Here is an 18,003-nt window from a genome sequence, read left to right on the forward strand (position 1 = left end):
ACAGTGCTTTGGAGACTTTTTCTGTTTTTATGTGCATTGGCTGAAAATTATTGCAAGAAGAGGAAATAATGAGTTTTGAAAAAAAAAAAAAAAATCAAACGCTACTAGGGAACTGCAGAATCTGTTTGTTGCATTCTTTACAATAAAACCTTGTTCAATGGTGCTTTTGTTTTTTTAGCCTTTTCATTTTGCTTGTTTTATAGGGTAATTATGTCCAACTAATTATCGTTTTATCTTATGCCACATAATCTTAATTCATTCAGTATGTAGAACTTAAAGTGTGTGCTTTCATTTTTCTTTCTGATAAAGAATCTACAGGTCTTGTTTGAATTAAATACTGCAGTGTATTTTCAGTGTCATTTTCAATTTACAGGTTGGTTCACATTTACAAACAATATCACACAATATATTCCTCCATTCTAGGTTGTTATTGCAGTTTTAAATCTAATAACATTATAGTGTCATGTCAGAGGTTTTATGATTTATTGACAACAAGCTTGTGACAGGGATGGCTGAGGTGGTGACATCAGGCCAGAAGCAGGAACAGAACACAGGCAAGGTACTGCTTTGCAAAAAGGCGCTGCGGCGCTGTTTTATTTTTAAACATAAAAATAAATAAAAAATGTTTCACACAAAACACTGATCACAGAGCAAAATAAAAGAAAAAAGAAAAGCAAGTCATGAACACCAGTGGGACAGGGATATGGAGAAGTGCAGCTGGGTGCCAGTTCAAGCTGAAAGGTTAATGAAGACTAACCATTTACATGATCTTTTATCCTCTAATTGTCAACGATGTCCTCATTTTCAGTTTTAAATACAATAATTGAATGTATTTCTATTTTATAATTGAATTAAAGCCCCCCCCCCCCATCCTCCAACCCCTTCACCTCGTGTGGAGGCCGCTTGGCCGCTGTTTTCGTTGCCTGTTTTTTGTTGACGTGACTGGTAGGACGGGACATGTTTGTCGGTGCCAGTCTGATGGCTCCTGACCCACATGGCTGATCAACCTTTAAGGAATAGACTGCAGTTCTGAAAAGTAACCCTGCAGATGTAGCTGTACTCGCAGAATCCACAGGTGGGATGGGAAATGAAGCACAGTGGGAAGGCATCTATTCAGTTTCTTGAGTTTCCTTTATTGGGTTATCAACACATGTTTATTGGATGTATTCTATGAATTTTTTGTATCATTTGGAGAGAGAGAGAGAGAGAGAGAGAGAGAGACACATCAGGGGCGGCTGGTTAACAGTGTTTGCTTACTCACCAAACCCCCAACTCTTATTAATGAATTGCTGTTCCCTCTCTGGGTGATGTGCATTTCATTCTCCCCCTCTCACATGACACTGGCACATCAATATTGCCAGTCATAACATCTAGTTAATGGGCTGAAGCCGTGCTGTGCTCATTCAGAAATGTGAGCACCCAAATCCGCTGTGCACATGCACAGTAGGACTGTCACGTCAGACTTTCTTTTTCTAAGTGTTTTTAAAATTACAATTTTAATTTTTTAATTTTTTATTGTTTGTTTATCAGTCTTTTTTGGCCTTAATTGTGACTTCCATTTAAGGTCTTATTTTTTCCTGTTCTTGGTCTTTTGAACATGGGATTTTTGGGACAACTTAAATTTAAATAAATACACATTTAAATTTCCTAGTACGTTCGGTGTATTTTAGTAGATTTGTCTTATTTCAGCACTTTTATATAATTATTTTTCTTAATGTATGAAAACCAAATGATTAAGTGCTTTAGCCATGTTATCAGTTGAAAAAAAAAAAAAATGATGGCTGACATTCCTGACTTCAGTAATAAAGTAGTCAAAAAATTTGGGACATCGCAGAGCAAACTTTTTGTGTCGCTTCCAACAAGAAACGGATCAGCTGGACAGTGCCTCTACCACTGAGGTTGCACCCCCTGGACTCCCCTCCCCCGGACCCCATCCCCTCATCTGCATCTGACGTGTAAACACCCACAAATGTTGGCCACCAGCTGCCACTGATATATAGTTACTGTTTTTGAGACTTGATTGACTTGTATAGAGGTTGACTATATACTAGCACTTTTTGATACAATTATATAAATGTTGTTATAGAAAAGAATAAGAACGTGGTCATTTTTGCTACCAAATACATTTCAAGTCATATTGGTTTGAATATTTAAATATTTGTCCGAGTGCTAATGTAAATCAACACAAGAGCCTTAACCCCGCTACAAAATAGGCATGGATATGTCTGTTTTTCCATGTATGCAGCAGTAACTTCTGTCCCCTTGGAACTGTTTTGCTGATTTCCCATAAACTAACGCAACATTGCAGAGATGGCATGATCTATAGTTCTATACTGTATCAAAAAGCACAAGTCAACCTATTTGTACCCTTTTCATAAGAATTCAAATATTCAGAAATATAGTGGCATACAATCCGTCTGTCTGATTTTCTTTTTTGCAAGTGCTCGTACAGTATCCTTTGAATAATGCAGTATTCAAGGTTGAATAGGTCTTGAATTTATATGACCATTCATTTTATATGTCCAATTCCAGATGGGACATTACATAGAAGGTTGGTTTGGTATATTGCATCTCTCATTGTTCCTAGCTGCAGCACTGAGGTCTTGAAGCTATTAAAACTCTGCACAAATGCCAAGTCTTATGTGTTTTCAATGGTCTTGTGTAGTAGTGAGTATTTTGTTTGGTAGTAAAGGTTATGTACAGGTTATATCCATACAAACTTCAGGCAATTTAGATTCAAGGAACTGACATCCACTTTTAGCACAAGAACACCTCTTTTTTATCTGCTATACACCAGCCTATACCACCAAAGCATATAAGAAAATGTGCACTTTACGGAATTGAAAAATGACAAAGATGTGTGTAATTTCAGACTGCTTAATTGGATTACTGAGACAGATTAATGAAACCTCAACTCAGCACCACGGATACTTGAAGTATAATGTATTAGTAGTGGCATTAAGAGCTATCTTAGTTCTATCTGGACTGGTTTGCTGTTTACTTTCATTATCAAAGCTTTTTTTTCTAGTCTAATTGTCCTATTTTTTTTAAAGAACAAAATATGTGTTACAAAGCGAGAAATAAACAATTTATGAGCATTTATGGATCTAATTAATCTACTCAACTGTTATTTTCAGAATATGACTTTTTGTCTTACTGCTTCTTTGTTTGGCCTTAAAAAATACCTTATTAAATATATCCATGCAAACCATACTGTAATTAGCAATGTTATGTGAACCGGTCTGTTAACTAAAGTGCAGTGAATACAGAAAAAAATGAAATCAAAATAGATCGAAGGTTTGTTCATTTAAAAGGTGAAATCGCATTGGGTGCCCAGCTAGTCAGGACACACTACTGTAAATACCAGACAGTGTGACATCAAAAACCATTGTGTCACAGAAGGAAAGACAAGCATCCAATTAGACAATGACACCGGTACAGATAAAACTGATGATGACTGATGGGGGAAGACAGTGACTGCAGAGTACTGTGGCTGTATCTTCCCAGGAATATGTATGCTAGATAGATTTTACTAAGGATCTGATAACTTTATTAGTAACCCATCTTATTCTTCCAACACTCAGATGAATATCAAGCAATATACCAAGGTTGGGGTCCAAACCAATAGTGAAGCACCATTATAGCAATCCTATTATTTTACTGTAGCCTTTATTTAATGGGTGGCTTGGACAGTAATTCCCAGCAGGCACAAAACACACAGTTCAACTGGGATGATAATAACCTGTAATTCATTGAAGGAAAACAAGCCTTAAATAAAGCTTTTATTTATTTTTCATTTATTATTTTTGGTGTAATAGAGTCCAAGACCGACGCTCCAAAGAGTGGAGCAGAGGAATCCAGCACATTCAGTCTGTAAAACCTCATGAAAGTGTGTGGCATAGCCCAGCTAGCCGCAGCACATATTTCAGACACTGGGACACCTCGAAAGAGATTCCAGGACTTCGCCATACCCCTGGTAGAATGCACCTTCAATTGCACCGTAGGGGAAAGGCCAGCAGATTCATAAGCCAGAGCAATGGTGTCCACTATCCAATGGGACAGGCTCTGTTTAGACAATGCCTGACCCAGCGTCCTACAACCATAGCACACAAACAACTGTTCAGTATGTCTGACACCCATTGTATGGTCAATATAGCACCTCAATGCCCGCACCGGGCAGAGTATGTGCAACCGTTGGTCTTCCAGAGAAGAGAAGGGAGGAGGATGGAATGCCATCAACTCCATAGATTGGTTCACATGGAACTGGGATATTACTTTCGGGCAAAATGCAGAGTTTGGTCACATGGAGACTCTAGACCCGTCTCCAGAGAAGCGAGTGCAAGATGGGTGCACTGAAAGTGCATGCAACTCACTCGCCTGTTTTGCTGAAGCAACAGCCAGCAAAAACGTAGTCTTTAAGGACATGAGCTTCAGATCCACAATGTGGAGGGGCTCAAATAGGGCTTTTGTAAGGGCTTCCAGCACCACATCAAGGCGATACGAGGGGAGGCTAGATGTCCTGGGAGGACGCAGCCTCCTCGCACCCTTAAGAAATTGGGATGCCATTAAATGGTTTCCAGGTGATAACTCATCTGTGCGCGTGTGACAAGCAGATATGGCTGCCAGGTACACCTTCAATGTGGAAGGGGACCTACCGTCATCTAATAGTCTCTGGAGAAACTGTAAGATAACTCTCATGGGGCAGGTAACTAGGTCCTGGCCCTTCGCGAATGGCACGCTTCAAGAGAAGCACCAGGATTTCTGTGTTGAGAGCTGCATGTTTGAGCGGGTCCTTCACTGCAGTTACTATCACCCCCGAAAGGGGGGTGGTTTTAACTGGAACTGAAGGCTGTAACCAGCCTGCATAGTCTTGAGCACCCAACTGTAGTTGTTTGTCCCTAGGGGACCTGGGAGGCCGAAGCTGCCCCACGCTCCTGGTAGATGAGCGAGAGCATCGCCCGAGAGATGGAGAGGGTGACCTGGATAGTTGCAGGCGGGAAGGAGATGATGCTGTACCACCTGAAGGGGGAACAGACTCACAATGAGATCCCCAGCTACAAGGCGATCCCAGCCCCACTGCCCTGTTGGCTCTAGCCTTTAGGACCAGCCTCTGGAACTTCCCGCAGATAGCGCAGAATGCTGTGTCGGACAGAGCCAAAGCAGCATGTTCTGTACCCAGGCATGAAACACAGAATTTATGCGGGTCCTCTGGGGGCATTTTTCAGCTGCAAGAGCCGCATTAATGGAAACCCGGCATAGCGCACAGCAGTTGCCCGGGTTGCACGGCGGGTACAAATGTGAACAGGGCACAGGAGCGGGTATGCACACAGGGTGCACAATAATCATCATGCATCATTTAAACACATAGCAGGTTACGCTGTTATAACTGAGCAGTTTCAGAGAGTGCCATTTTTTTGGAAGCCCTGTACACATTAGTGCAGTAACCCTATCCCGGAAACAATTATTTTATATTTTATAATGCTTTTGTTATAGGAGAGCAATCCTTGCAGTAAAATAAAACCCTATCCCTCCAAATACAGCAGAATTTGGAATGTTCAGTTATGTTTTTTTTTCTCTCCTCACCGCAGCGAGTCCCCACACAGCACAGACGTTCTGAAGGAGAGTGAGCATCCTCTGGTCTCACAAGCTTAGAGCCACAATCGCTTTTCAGCCAAGCAATCCAGAGCAGAGGTGTATGGAGCGCCATTTGTGCCAATACTATCCAACCGTTAGTTTGTCAGTTTGTTTGTCAATTCATGAATTGGTCAATTTGTCCAGCAACTCATCCATAAGTTTGTCAATTCATACAGTAATTCATAAATGTATTTGTTAATTCATCTAATAATTAATTAATTTGTCAATTCATTAATATGAAAGGTTGTATGGACCTGCAAATTTCCAAGCAACCAGACAAACTTCCCAACAAACAAACAAACTTCCAACTGTCAATCTCGCACTGTGCCAAAAATACTGCAACCTTTCTAGCCAATGGGAGCACACACTAATATTTTAATCAATGAAAATCCAGCCTCACTCAAAACTGCTTCAACCAGTAATATTTAGAAGGGCGTTTCAAAAGATAATCTATTTAACAAGATATTCGACTCCACTGATTTAAAGAGGAGACTTCCGTCTCACAGCACGCAAAGCATTGTGGTGTATAGAGAGTTAGGCAAAAAAATTCTATAGAGAGTTAATGCAGACATATGACAAACAAATTGTCAAATTCACGAATTGACAAACGAATTGACAAACAAATTGACAAACTAACGGCTGGATAGTTTTGGCACAAATGGCGCTCCATAGAGATGGGCGGGATACCGATCCCGGAGAAGAGAGACCAGCCCTGCCTCTTATCCACTCTGAATATGCTCGGTGCCTGGCCAGTAGGGTTCGCTATTGCATGATGAGGAGAAGCAATCCCTGCCGGTTTCCCATCCCTCATCCTGGAAGGGTCAGGTCCAATGTGACGATGTTTGTCTCCGTGCTAAAGGTTTTATGCGTTTCTTTGTTTGAAGCTGAATCGAGGTTTTTCTGATATCCTTATTTTTCCTTTTGTACACAATTATAATCATTCATTGGCATACATGCCAACAGTCCCTATATGTTCGGGACAGTGCCAATTTCCCAGCAAATGTCCCACGTCCCAATGCGGAGGAAAAAAGTCCTGATATTTACTCATAGAAAAAAAACACTGCATGTAGAGTTAGTGAAAACCACACGCTGTGCTCTTTGTGTGGCTGACACATCTGTGACACAACAGTAAGCGTTGGCACACTAATCTGCTGCTTTAAATTAAAACTGTACAGTATGATGTACAGATGGCTGCTGTCAGTAACACACCGGTGAGCAAAGTTATATACGTTTTCATTTTAATTTATTCAAGCAGAATTTATCCAGGTCAGTAACTTGATATGATTAGCTGCCGATTTTCACAGTGCGCAGTGGGGCATGCAACTTCAGACCCGTAACGACAAATGCATTATAACGGCATGTGAAGCCTGGATCTGTGAAGCAACAACTTCTGGTAACATTAACTAGAACGTGTCTCTGTACAGTACAGAAGTGCTGGGGGTGCTGGAGGCTTTGCAGGTTTATTTTAATGTACAGCTCTAGGAAATATGCTTTAATAATGTACCTGAAATGGTAACATAAAATGAGAATATTTTAAAAGTTTTTCAGAATCATATTGGAGCTACTGTACTTGAGATGTTAACCTATTGGGATTGCTGCTTTTGACGACGGTACATTGAACAGACCCTACGTCTTACTGGCTGTTGACAATTGCATCTCCTTCAAAGCTATTACAGCTATGTAACACTGAGTGCTTTTACCATATATAAAATGGCAATGAAACAATGGTTTGTGTAAAGATGGACTCCAGCAAAAGCACTGATGTTAAAAAGCAGTGAGTATCACAGACGGTTGTGATTTTTTTTTATTTTTTATTTTTTTTTTTTTTTTTTGAAGAAGTTTGTCAAGCTGCTTGACTGTTCAGCCTTGCACAACTCAGAATAGAGACAGCTTCATTAGAACTCAGCTTGATGAATATAAAAAGACTGGTTGCAATGTTGATAATCTCTCTTAGGATTTTCAAAGCATGTCCGTGAGAATTCTGTCTTTTTTAATCCTCCCATAAATCCACCATAATACCACTTGCGTCCATGGATAGATTAATGAGCAATAGCCATTTTCAAGGAAAGTCAAATATCCCAAATAGCATTTCAAAATTAATCAATTAGAGGTCTCCTAAAGTGTCTCACTCTCTACTATAGAGCTACAGAATTGTATTTCTATATTTTATACTTCCTTTAATGCACCCCCACCCCTCACCACCAAAAGAAAAAAAGTCCTTTAAGCTACTGATATTATTATTATTTTTTCTTTTTTTTTTTTGTGATTAAGAAAAACAGCTACCAGGGCTGGCTTAGCATTTCAAACAAAGATCACACGATTTATACATTTTAGTATTAAGATAAAATTCTAAGAAAGACATTTATATTTGCTTTGACAAATCCAGTTATCATTTTACGTAGGTAGTCCACGCAGTTAATTTATCCTTTAAACATTTTAAACAAATAGAAAATGTTGCAGTATAGACTATGCTATTGGATTGAACGCTTACTCTTGAAAACAGATTGTGTCATTTTACAGGATAAACAAGTCGTGTGAACCATCATTAGATAGAACTTTTTGCAAGGCTGTTGTTGAAAATCTGTTTTGGAATTAAGATGGAGAGGCTTGTCAGATTCTGTGTGATTGTCCATGGTTTACTGCACATTTTAACATCTCAAACGAGCGCTGCTGTAGAAGAGCCTTGGGCTCTAACATTGGAAGGTAGTTTATGCAATGCATACATGTCATCTAATGTCTAACAGTTTGTTGCCGATTTGAGCATGAGCTGCAAACCTCGTGAAGGGTACCCTAACAAATGCACTTATTATCGCCCCCATTGTGACAATGGCATCACGCAATGCACTTTGGGATTCATTTTAATGATCCAAGCAGCATTGCATCTAAACTCTGCCATAATTGAAATTACAACGCCTTCACTGTCGTGTTGCACACTTGTAAATTTCTCCTAGTTATTGTAATGGATTGATATTTCATCCCAATGGATTAAAAGTAAAATCTGGGGCTGTACGCAAACCCTAACCCTTTCGGATCAAAGACTAGCGCTAGCTCAGCTGTTTCTGCTAGCTCCAAGGGTTTAAGTGGTGGCAGTTCATTATATGCTACAGATTGTACAGTGTGTGTGTGTGTGTGTATACATATACACAGAGCAAGAAAGGTACCTCTCTTGTTATTCAGATCTGCCATTATTCACTTTATATTAAAATAAAGCCTGTTACGTATTTGCTTGTTTTTTTTTTTTTTTTTTTGTAGCTCAACATCTAGTTTATTGCACATGTATTTCTTTGTTGTGTACCTTAATGTTTATTTTCTATACAGTCTCTTTGATAACTGAGTGTCTTTCTTTCCTTCTTAAGACTAATTGTGAAATTACTGCCTGCTGGAACAGAGCTCAGCTGAAGACCTTTTGTTAATCATCTTCACACTTCACGTCAGTTTACTACTGGAGTGTGTTTTGGTGTGTGATGCCACCTGGGGAAAGTCACAACATGAGAAGTTTTCATGGCCCAGTTCTGTAACATTATGCTTTGAGAACTGCACAAGCTAAAACATAGGATTCCCGCTATTCACTGTACTCATTCTATCCTGAAGATTTGCACTTTCTGGATAATGTCATAAATCAATGTCTCTTGGTTCTCTGCAGGAAGATGATAGTCAGTCACTTCTGTCTGTGCTCATTTCCTTTCTGCATTCGAAGGCTGCCATGAGATTAAGAGCCGGTTATAAACACCAGAGTGATACAGACCCATGTATTGAATAAATACACTGTTCCCCCATCAACCAGACTCAATTGTCTAACCCAACTTAGTCCTTTGCATTTTGCTGCAAACTTTAGATAAATGTGCACAATTGTAGTGTTTGGTAAATGCACACAATTTGTACATTCCATTAGAATCATATGCAAAAATTATTTTACCAGCAAGATCTGATAGGACCACTCAATTTCTGTTTTAGCAATGGCATAACCTACCACTGTTTAGGTCGCAGAATTGTAAAATCCTTTTTTACAGTATATACATGGTGTTTTTTTTTACAGTAGGTACATGGTCTGTTTTTCTCTGCATTGGTTGTCTTTCCTTTGTACGTTAGTACTCTTAATTATCACAGATGCAAATCTTCACAGTAAATGCTGCCCAAATGTATGATAATATAATTATACCAGATGTTGCCCATGTTAAATTCTTTAGGCATTTTAAATTATTTGCATATTAAAGAGCATTGGCCAGTACTAGACATTCTGTTGGTATGGGTTTCCTGGTTTGTGCTTCTGCTTGAATAGATTAATAAGAATAGATTATTTTAAATGGATAATATACACAAGACCTTATCACAAGAAGCTAGATGGAATAAATCAAAATCCTCATTTCAGAAATATATATGTGTGTGTGTGTGTGTGTGTGTGTGTGTGTGTGTGTGTGTGTGTGTGTGTGTGTATGTTTTCTATTTATTGCATTGTAGATTGAACGAAAGAATGTAGCATGCAGAGATGCAGAGATCAATGAATGTATATATTGGCACTGAAGATCTATTTCAAATCTATGTGTGGGGTATCCAATGAAAAACAATATCCACTTAGTGGAAACTAAAGAAATATATATTTTTTTTGTTTTTGTTTTTTGATGTCAAATATTTTTAGCCTCCAAGCCACAGCTCTGAATGCCTATCTAAAGATGAACTTGATTTTTATTTCTATCTTCCCTGCAGCAGTCTCTGCTAATTCAGCTGTTCAAACTCATTGTCTGCGTTCCCCTGTTGTTTCAGCTTATCTGATCTGTCAAATGAGGTGCACGATAGTGCCAGTTTCGGTGATGCTTTTCAGCATGAGGTTTGTCCACTACAAGATGCTCCTTAGGTTATCGTATTCTAATTCTTAGCATAGGCTTTGTTGGGTACAAGTCAACTCCTGTTAACACTGTGTTGACATTAAGCAGCAAACTGGGAGCAATTTGTGTCCGTTTACAATAGATCTCTTAGCACTGCTGTGAAAATGTGGTACAGTATACAATGTTTTCTATTTGTTCAGGTTTGGATTAACCACGCAAAATGTGTCATTGAGAGGAGTGCTGTGAATAGTAAAAGGGATACACAAACATAATATTCTAAAACTAAGTCAAGTAGACACATTTTGGGGATAGAGCCATGCTTTTTTATTATCTTTCTGTTGCAGGATAAAATCGACTTATTAGGGGAAGGAACAAACAGACTCTTCCAGAGCCTATGCAATTTATTAACATCTTCTAGACCCTATATTGAACTGAGAGAGAAAGGGAGGGACGGAGCGTAATGTGAACAACTGTATTCTGAGGGCGAGGACGATGGCATCAGTGATTTATTTGGCTAGCTAGGGTAAAGGTGGGTAGGAATTGCTTTGCTTCCTTTGTTAACCCTGCTCAGCTGCTTGCATCAGCCAGGCTGTCAGCTCCAGTAATTATAGACTGTTCAGTATCCAATAACTTGAGAATTTCAGCATCTCTTTAGCAAGGGTAATATCAGACTGTTACTAACTGTCCACATTAATGACTTATTAAACCATTACATGCAAAACAGTATGCACTGCACTGCCCCCCCCCCCCCCCCCCCCCCAAAAAAAAAAAAAAAAAAAAAAAAACAACCAACCAAACAAAAAAAAAAAAAACTAAATTAAATGTCTGTTTGGAGCTGTGCACTACTATCCAGAGTTTCAAAAATGAAGTGAACAGATATTGTTTTCTCTTCCAATAGTGAAACGATCCAAAACCTGCCTGTGTAAGAACACTTTAACTTTGTTTTATACATAAAACCAGAATTTGGCAAAATTTTAATTAAAGCTTTGTGACTAGGCCCATTCTAGATCTGGAAGAAATGGTACAAACTTTGCTCTGAAATCAAATGTAGCCTCTGATTTTAGTTAGGGTTGTATTATTGATATATTTTTTAAATAAATCAGGATGCATTTGAGAACAAGTGGCACATGTTTTGACAATTATAATTTCTTGCATGGCAACTTAACAATTCTCGAGGATGCTCTGTGGACATGATAGTAGTTTCACATGTGACAGTTACCATACCAGTTAATTACAAGAATACACACCTTTCAGAACAGCTTAGTCCTTGATATTGTGAAGTAGTAGTCAAATTTCTAGTGTGTGAGCATTGGAATACTTTTTATTCAAAATTCACACTCTTAGTCTGTTTAGTATAGATACATTTGGTCACTCCCAGGAGAATGAGGCTTTAAGAAGCTAATTTACTTTGTATGTCATTTGCACCACCCCAGGTTAATTGTGGTGTGCAAGTCTTGCGCAGTGCAAAACAGTGATATCTTACCGTGAGTTAGAACCCACGAGTGCATGAATCTTAAACTTTCTGGAAGCCAGAGCGGTTGACTGGAGTACTATTTGGTCAAATCTCAATGGCATGACAGTTTATAAAAAGGGATGTTTTACCACTTTAATTGGAAGTACATGAAATGTAAATGAAACCTGAAAAACTGGTTTAATGAAACAGAGTCTGATTTGATGTAGAGCAATCAATTAAAGAGAGACCCCATAGGATCACACTTCTTGCAGTATGCATTTTACATATGTAGCCTGATGAAGTGGAATAAACACCTCAGGGATACAGGTAGCTCTGTATGCTGGTATTTAATGAAGGCAAAGTCATGTAAAACCATGAAGCACCTTAAAATGCGTGTGTGCTTAGAATTAGTTTAAACAGAGTTATGTCAAAGGGCAATGCAGGTGTGAGTTCAGGACTATAGGTCTAAAACCACACAGATTTTGAATGCATTTTGCCACAATTGTATATTTGTGTTACACCCTTGAGCTGTCACCCAAAACGAAGACAAAGTGTTTCAAGGAAGACAAGTTGTAAAGCATGCTGTAGTCTTGGGATGAAAAAAAAATCTAAATTTCTGAGTCTTAAATACAGTGCCCTCTAGTGCCAAATGAAGTAAAAGCTGATTTATATGATAATATTTTAATATTGGTTTTAGGAATTGCTGCCATCATAAAGACATCTCATTGCTCGAATTAGCTCTGTCCAATCAGTGATGAGAATCACACAACAGCATTGTAAACTGAATTGACTAAAGTTTATAGAAAAGCACATCACATTACACAAGTACAATACTACAACCCTAGAGCAGTTAATAATTCTATTCACTTCTATTAGGATTGTATACAGGGTACAGTGTATATTACTTATGATCTTTTTTAGCGCACAGTAACAGTGTGGCTTGCCAAATGTTCTGCACTAATAATAATAATAATAATAATAATAATAATAATAATAATAATAATAATAATAATAACACTTAAAAACTGTACAGTAAAATCATGGTTATTGCATTGATATGTCATTCAGTCATTTGTTTTTTGGTACACTCATTAAAAAATGTAAATATAAGACATTCAAATATTTGTTCCAACATTACACTATACCAATTAGAGTAAAACATTTTTTTTTTATAATCTATGAAGATGAGTTCAAGAGGATATTGATAGCCTTTTCCGGGAGAAAAGGTAGTCTTTCTACATGGGCGAGCTTCGTTTGCCATGATCATGGTTATGTGTCAATTCCGACCTTTTGACATTTTCACTTATTTGTTTTACTTCAGATTTTAACGCGAAAGGCTGGTTTCACAGACCCCAATTAGCACTAATCTTGACTACGTGATATAATTTAGGATAATACAGTCCAAAAATAGTGCTTATCAGGGTCTGTGAAACAGCCTTACAGTAAGTCGGCCTGATTTAAGATCAGAATAAGTAGGCTACCTATCTGGAGCTGAAAACTCTTTGCACCAGCATATTGCACGCTTCTTGCAGTATAATTTATCTTTCGCTGTTATCAGTTTCAATGTATTATTCATGTCAGTTGTTTTTCCCCAAATTCCTTTCTTCTCTTCATACAATCTTTTTAAAAACTTTTTTTTTTCTTTTTAATTATTTTAACTTTTTTTTTTTTTACAAAACCTTTAACTGTCTTCCCAGTATGACTTACTTTTAAATGACCTCTCTTGTGGACTCATTAACTTACTGTGCCCCTTGGAGAGGGCAAAAGTTGCACGGTTTCAACACACTACCATTGCCCGAAATTAAATAGTTTTCTTTAATGGAAGAACAATTGGCTGTGGTATTAACATCCAGGGATACCTTTTGAAACTTTTTTGTTTTGAGTGATAACAATAGAACATGCTTGGCTGTATTGTGTTGGCAAGCCTAAAAACAAATGAAAATCTGACAAGCGTTTGTCCTAATTAAACTGTTACGTTTTTACGGGGACCGTTTGCCCCAAGGGGAACAGCATCAGTTTATACCATTTACCACCATTTTTCTTTTTTCTAGATTTGTAAAAACTATAGTAGTCATAAAACTAACAAACAAAAAAAAGTCTTGATCTGCTTAAGAGACATATCAGGGCAACTTTTAAATGTGTCCCTGTCACAGAAAATGAAAGGTAGAAATTGTCCGACCTACAAATAGTTAAGTAAAAGGTGCATGTAAGGGAAGTTTGTACGCTGTGTACCATTTACCAATAAGTATGTGATGCATCCTGATCTGAAGATGGCATTAAGACATTTTTTATTCCATGCACATTGTAATGAATGGCCCCTACTGGCCGAATAGGCACATTGTATGTGAGCATAAAGACATGACTACATCTGGGTATCTGGGTGAATCTCTGCTCTTCATAACATTAGCAAACTGTGATGTGATAAGAAACACTGTAATCACAATAACTATGCTTCTGTCAGGAAGTTTGAAAGCGTGTGCTTATGTGCAGTTTAAATTTTGAAGATACAGTACTAATAATTCAGTCTAGTTCTGAACATTTTGTGAGTATGCAGTCCAGAGATGGAACTTTTTCACTAAGAGGCATGTAAAAGCAAGAGAAAATGACAGCTTTAAACCTGAAATGTTTATTAGCAGCAAGGTGATGGAATATTGTTTGAAGGTCTTCTAGCTCAAGGCTTTGTATGTGCAGCAGTGGCAACCTGGTTGCTTGGATACAGCACAAACTTTTCCAGATCATCAAATCTGGATAGGAGAAAATGGAGTCCTGGCTCTGTTTAAAAATAAACACAGTGCCAAACTGTGCTTTATCCATTCACACATTACTAATTGTCTTGGGCTGGATTTGAATTAATAAAGCTTAGGAGATGATTTAAACCTTTTTTATTTATTATTTATCCACCACATAATGTATTGTGAGTGCCTGGCAGTTCCCTCCAAGATTAGTGATTATAATTTTGTATATTTATAATTATTATTATGATTTATTTCAAGCAGATTGTATTTATTTATTTATTTTGGCAGTACACATTATAGTATTTGGAGTAGTCGCGTTTTCATCATTGGAACTGTTGTTTTAAAAGTGCTTATTCTTCATTTCCATGGGTAGTTGGGGGCACCCCATCCCAATTGTAATACAACTTAGTGTGTTAATTACTTCTCCCCATGGAGGATACATATTCCTGGCGACAGGGATTCTCCCATTGCTCATCCAGTTATGACAAAAGCTGCAGAAAGTCCTAAAGGCATGTATTATATTTAGACATGAAGACTTAACAAACAGGGAATTACTAAGGATTACAGACTTTGAGGTTTAGGAACAAACGCCCACAGTAGAAATAGCACCTGTCTTTAAGGACCACTCTGATGAATCTCTGTATATACTGTAAAAACCTTTGTATAAGTCTATTTTCTAGGTATTTTAGGGGGTCCTAAAAAGAGGGGAGCGATTTATACACCGGTGAGACTTATACACAGCTTTTTACAGTAATCCACCTTCTAGGAAAGACTGTTTTCCAATAAAGGCACTTTTAGTCCATGTTACCATTGGCACCATGAAACAAATACCAGGTAATCAAATATTCGGGGGGGTTAGGGGGGGTAACGACTTACAATGATATGATTTCTGATTGCCATTTAATAATACATAGCAAGTATTTATCACTGTAAAGCTATTAAAACTGCAGGCTAGTTATCTTAACTATTAAATTAAAATTGACATCTAAATTCCTTTTTGTCTAAAATTTGGAAACTGGCTAGTCTTTGTTTTCGAGAAATTACTGCTCAACAAGCATGCAAGTTAAGTAACGAAAGGACGTCAGTCAGTGGCGGTGGAATGGCATTTGCCATGACAACTGTGCCAGTCTTTCCTTGATGAGGTGGAAAGAGGGGGCATAAACACACAAATACATTCGAATAATTTCCAATGTCAGAAGAGGACCAGGGTGAACAGCAAGCATTTAAACAGCAACCTTAAGGAAACATAAGAGAGGAGAGGAGTCATTATTTGAAGATAAATAATAAATAATAACTGTAAAAAAAAAATATTCATGGAGTGTACTGATGTAAATGGAAATTAATGTGCATACCGAGTGAGTGACTAAAGTTTATTGATTGCAGGTAGCTTATGTACAAAGTGTTGTAAACAAAAAAGAGGGGTTATTACCAGATAAAATGCAGTGATCATTTATTCTTCCATTATGGCATGTTGTCAAGAAATATCGCTTGTTAGGGGATGCGTAAAATTGGTTTTATGTACTTGCCTTGGTGCATGCAGAATGAAGAAACTGCATGCAATTGAGGGGGCAATATTTTAATAAGAAATGAATCTGTAATTTAAAAAAGAATAATCTGCGTTTAATGAGAAAATAAAGACTTTGATGATTTAAAATCCTATTTAGTTATTTCACATTAAAACCCCATCAATTAAAGTGATTTTTCCTCAAAACGTAATTATAAATAGCCACATTTTGTGGAAAAAACGCCCAGTTGGCTGCATGCAGCTGACGTCTGACGGGTCAGATGGAAGAATGCTGCTGTAGTCCTTAATTGGTGGAGACAATGAGGGTACTGACATGTCACTGATTTCAGTTGAAAAATTCACTTAAGATGGGGGAAATCACCCAAAAATGTGGGCGTGCATCTCATAAGCAGACACTAAAAGCATTAGAAATGTGACCTTTGTTGGAATTCAGTAGCTCACACCGAATTTCTTTTAAATCTCCTCCTGTTTGATTTCCTTTTTCAGTGATCTGCAGTTTCCGTGGATCAGTGTCACAAGGTTTGTCTCTGGAGATCGGAGAAACGGTGCAGATCCTGGAAAAATGTGAAGGTACGTTTTTAATAACTTGGAGGAAAAAAAATGAAACCATTATTAATAATTAATTTCACTAACACAGAAAATATTATAGTCTTTTCTGTTTGTAAGAGTATAACACATGATGGCTTTAAAGTCAACCGAATTCCTATGTTTCTATTAAAAATGGATGATGCAGTGATGTGTTATTTCTAATACAGCATGAATGAGAAAGAAAACTGTAGAGGATAATTGTGGAACGCTGTGGTTGAATGAGGACAGCCTAATGAAATAAACACAGCACTCCATGTGCATTCAGAGAGTATTGCGTTTATATAACAATGGAAAAGATGTTTAAACAGTTACATTTTGTAAACTTTCCTTATATAAATTATAATGATTTAATAACAGAGTCACTAAGGCAGACAAACACACAGGTACGTTTACAGGATGTACAGTATGATTACTGAGAGGTGCTATGTTATATAACAAGAAAATATAGTATTTTAAATTTGGAAAAGTAAAGTATTTGCAGGCTATTTAAAATGTGGAACCAGGTTTAAATCGGTCAGTTTTATTATTATTATTATTATTATTATAGTATAATATCCAAGAAATGTGCATACTATTCTGCTGACTAAGGTTTTAGAGGGGCATATGCAGAAGTATTCACAAATCAGTTACCAATTGAAGCTGCCTTTGGGAACTAATGTATGAACTAATGTATTAAACTAATGTCAGGCCTCAGTTTGCGAATTCCCGCTTGGAGACACGTTCCCTCTGGTTTCTGTGCTGTTACTACTGTGTGCCTTATTGCATTCACCAGTAGCCAGTTCGAGGCCTTGGCAGGAAGCATAGATCTCAAAAGTGTTGGCGTAGCAGGTTGTCTTACTTCATGTTCTCAATGATGTTCTGTTTTTGTGCTGTGTGCTATTGTCAAGCGACTAAACAGAGAGTCAAAAGGATCCAATTAGAACTAGTTTTGATTTCGATTCTAATATTTGTCATGCACAGGCCTATTTGCACTTTTCCAAAATCCCTATTGTATAACTTGCATCATTTATATTGTGCAAATTACTAATCATAATCACAAGCAAGCTGCAGGCACAAATCATGAACAGACAATACTGCAGGTCAGATCCTACAGGACTCTATCGATGGAAAAACATTGAGTGTGAGTGAGTGAGAGAGAGTGTAATGAACTACAAGTTACTTTTACTGAAGAGCAGCATAGACTGGAATGCTGGTTGGGAGTCAGGCATACAGATACATTCCAGTACAAATATATTTATTGTGTGG

General features: G+C 37.7%; 1 protein-coding gene across 4 annotated transcripts in view; it reads left to right on the forward strand.

The window, feature by feature from the left end:
- The window catches only part of LOC121329019 (dedicator of cytokinesis protein 3-like), a 212,002-nt gene that overhangs the window by 28,975 nt on the left and 165,024 nt on the right, over window positions 1-18,003 (forward strand). For all 4 annotated transcript variants that reach the window (XM_041274211.1, XM_041274212.1, XM_041274213.1 and 1 more), the window contains one exon: window positions 16,657-16,740. In XM_041274211.1, the coding sequence (XP_041130145.1) occupies window positions 16,657-16,740 (84 nt within the window). The remainder of the gene's footprint in view (window positions 1-16,656; window positions 16,741-18,003) is intronic.

Source organism: Polyodon spathula, chromosome 16 (assembly GCF_017654505.1).
Source record: "Polyodon spathula isolate WHYD16114869_AA chromosome 16, ASM1765450v1, whole genome shotgun sequence".
NCBI classification, from domain to species: domain Eukaryota; kingdom Metazoa; phylum Chordata; class Actinopteri; order Acipenseriformes; family Polyodontidae; genus Polyodon; species Polyodon spathula.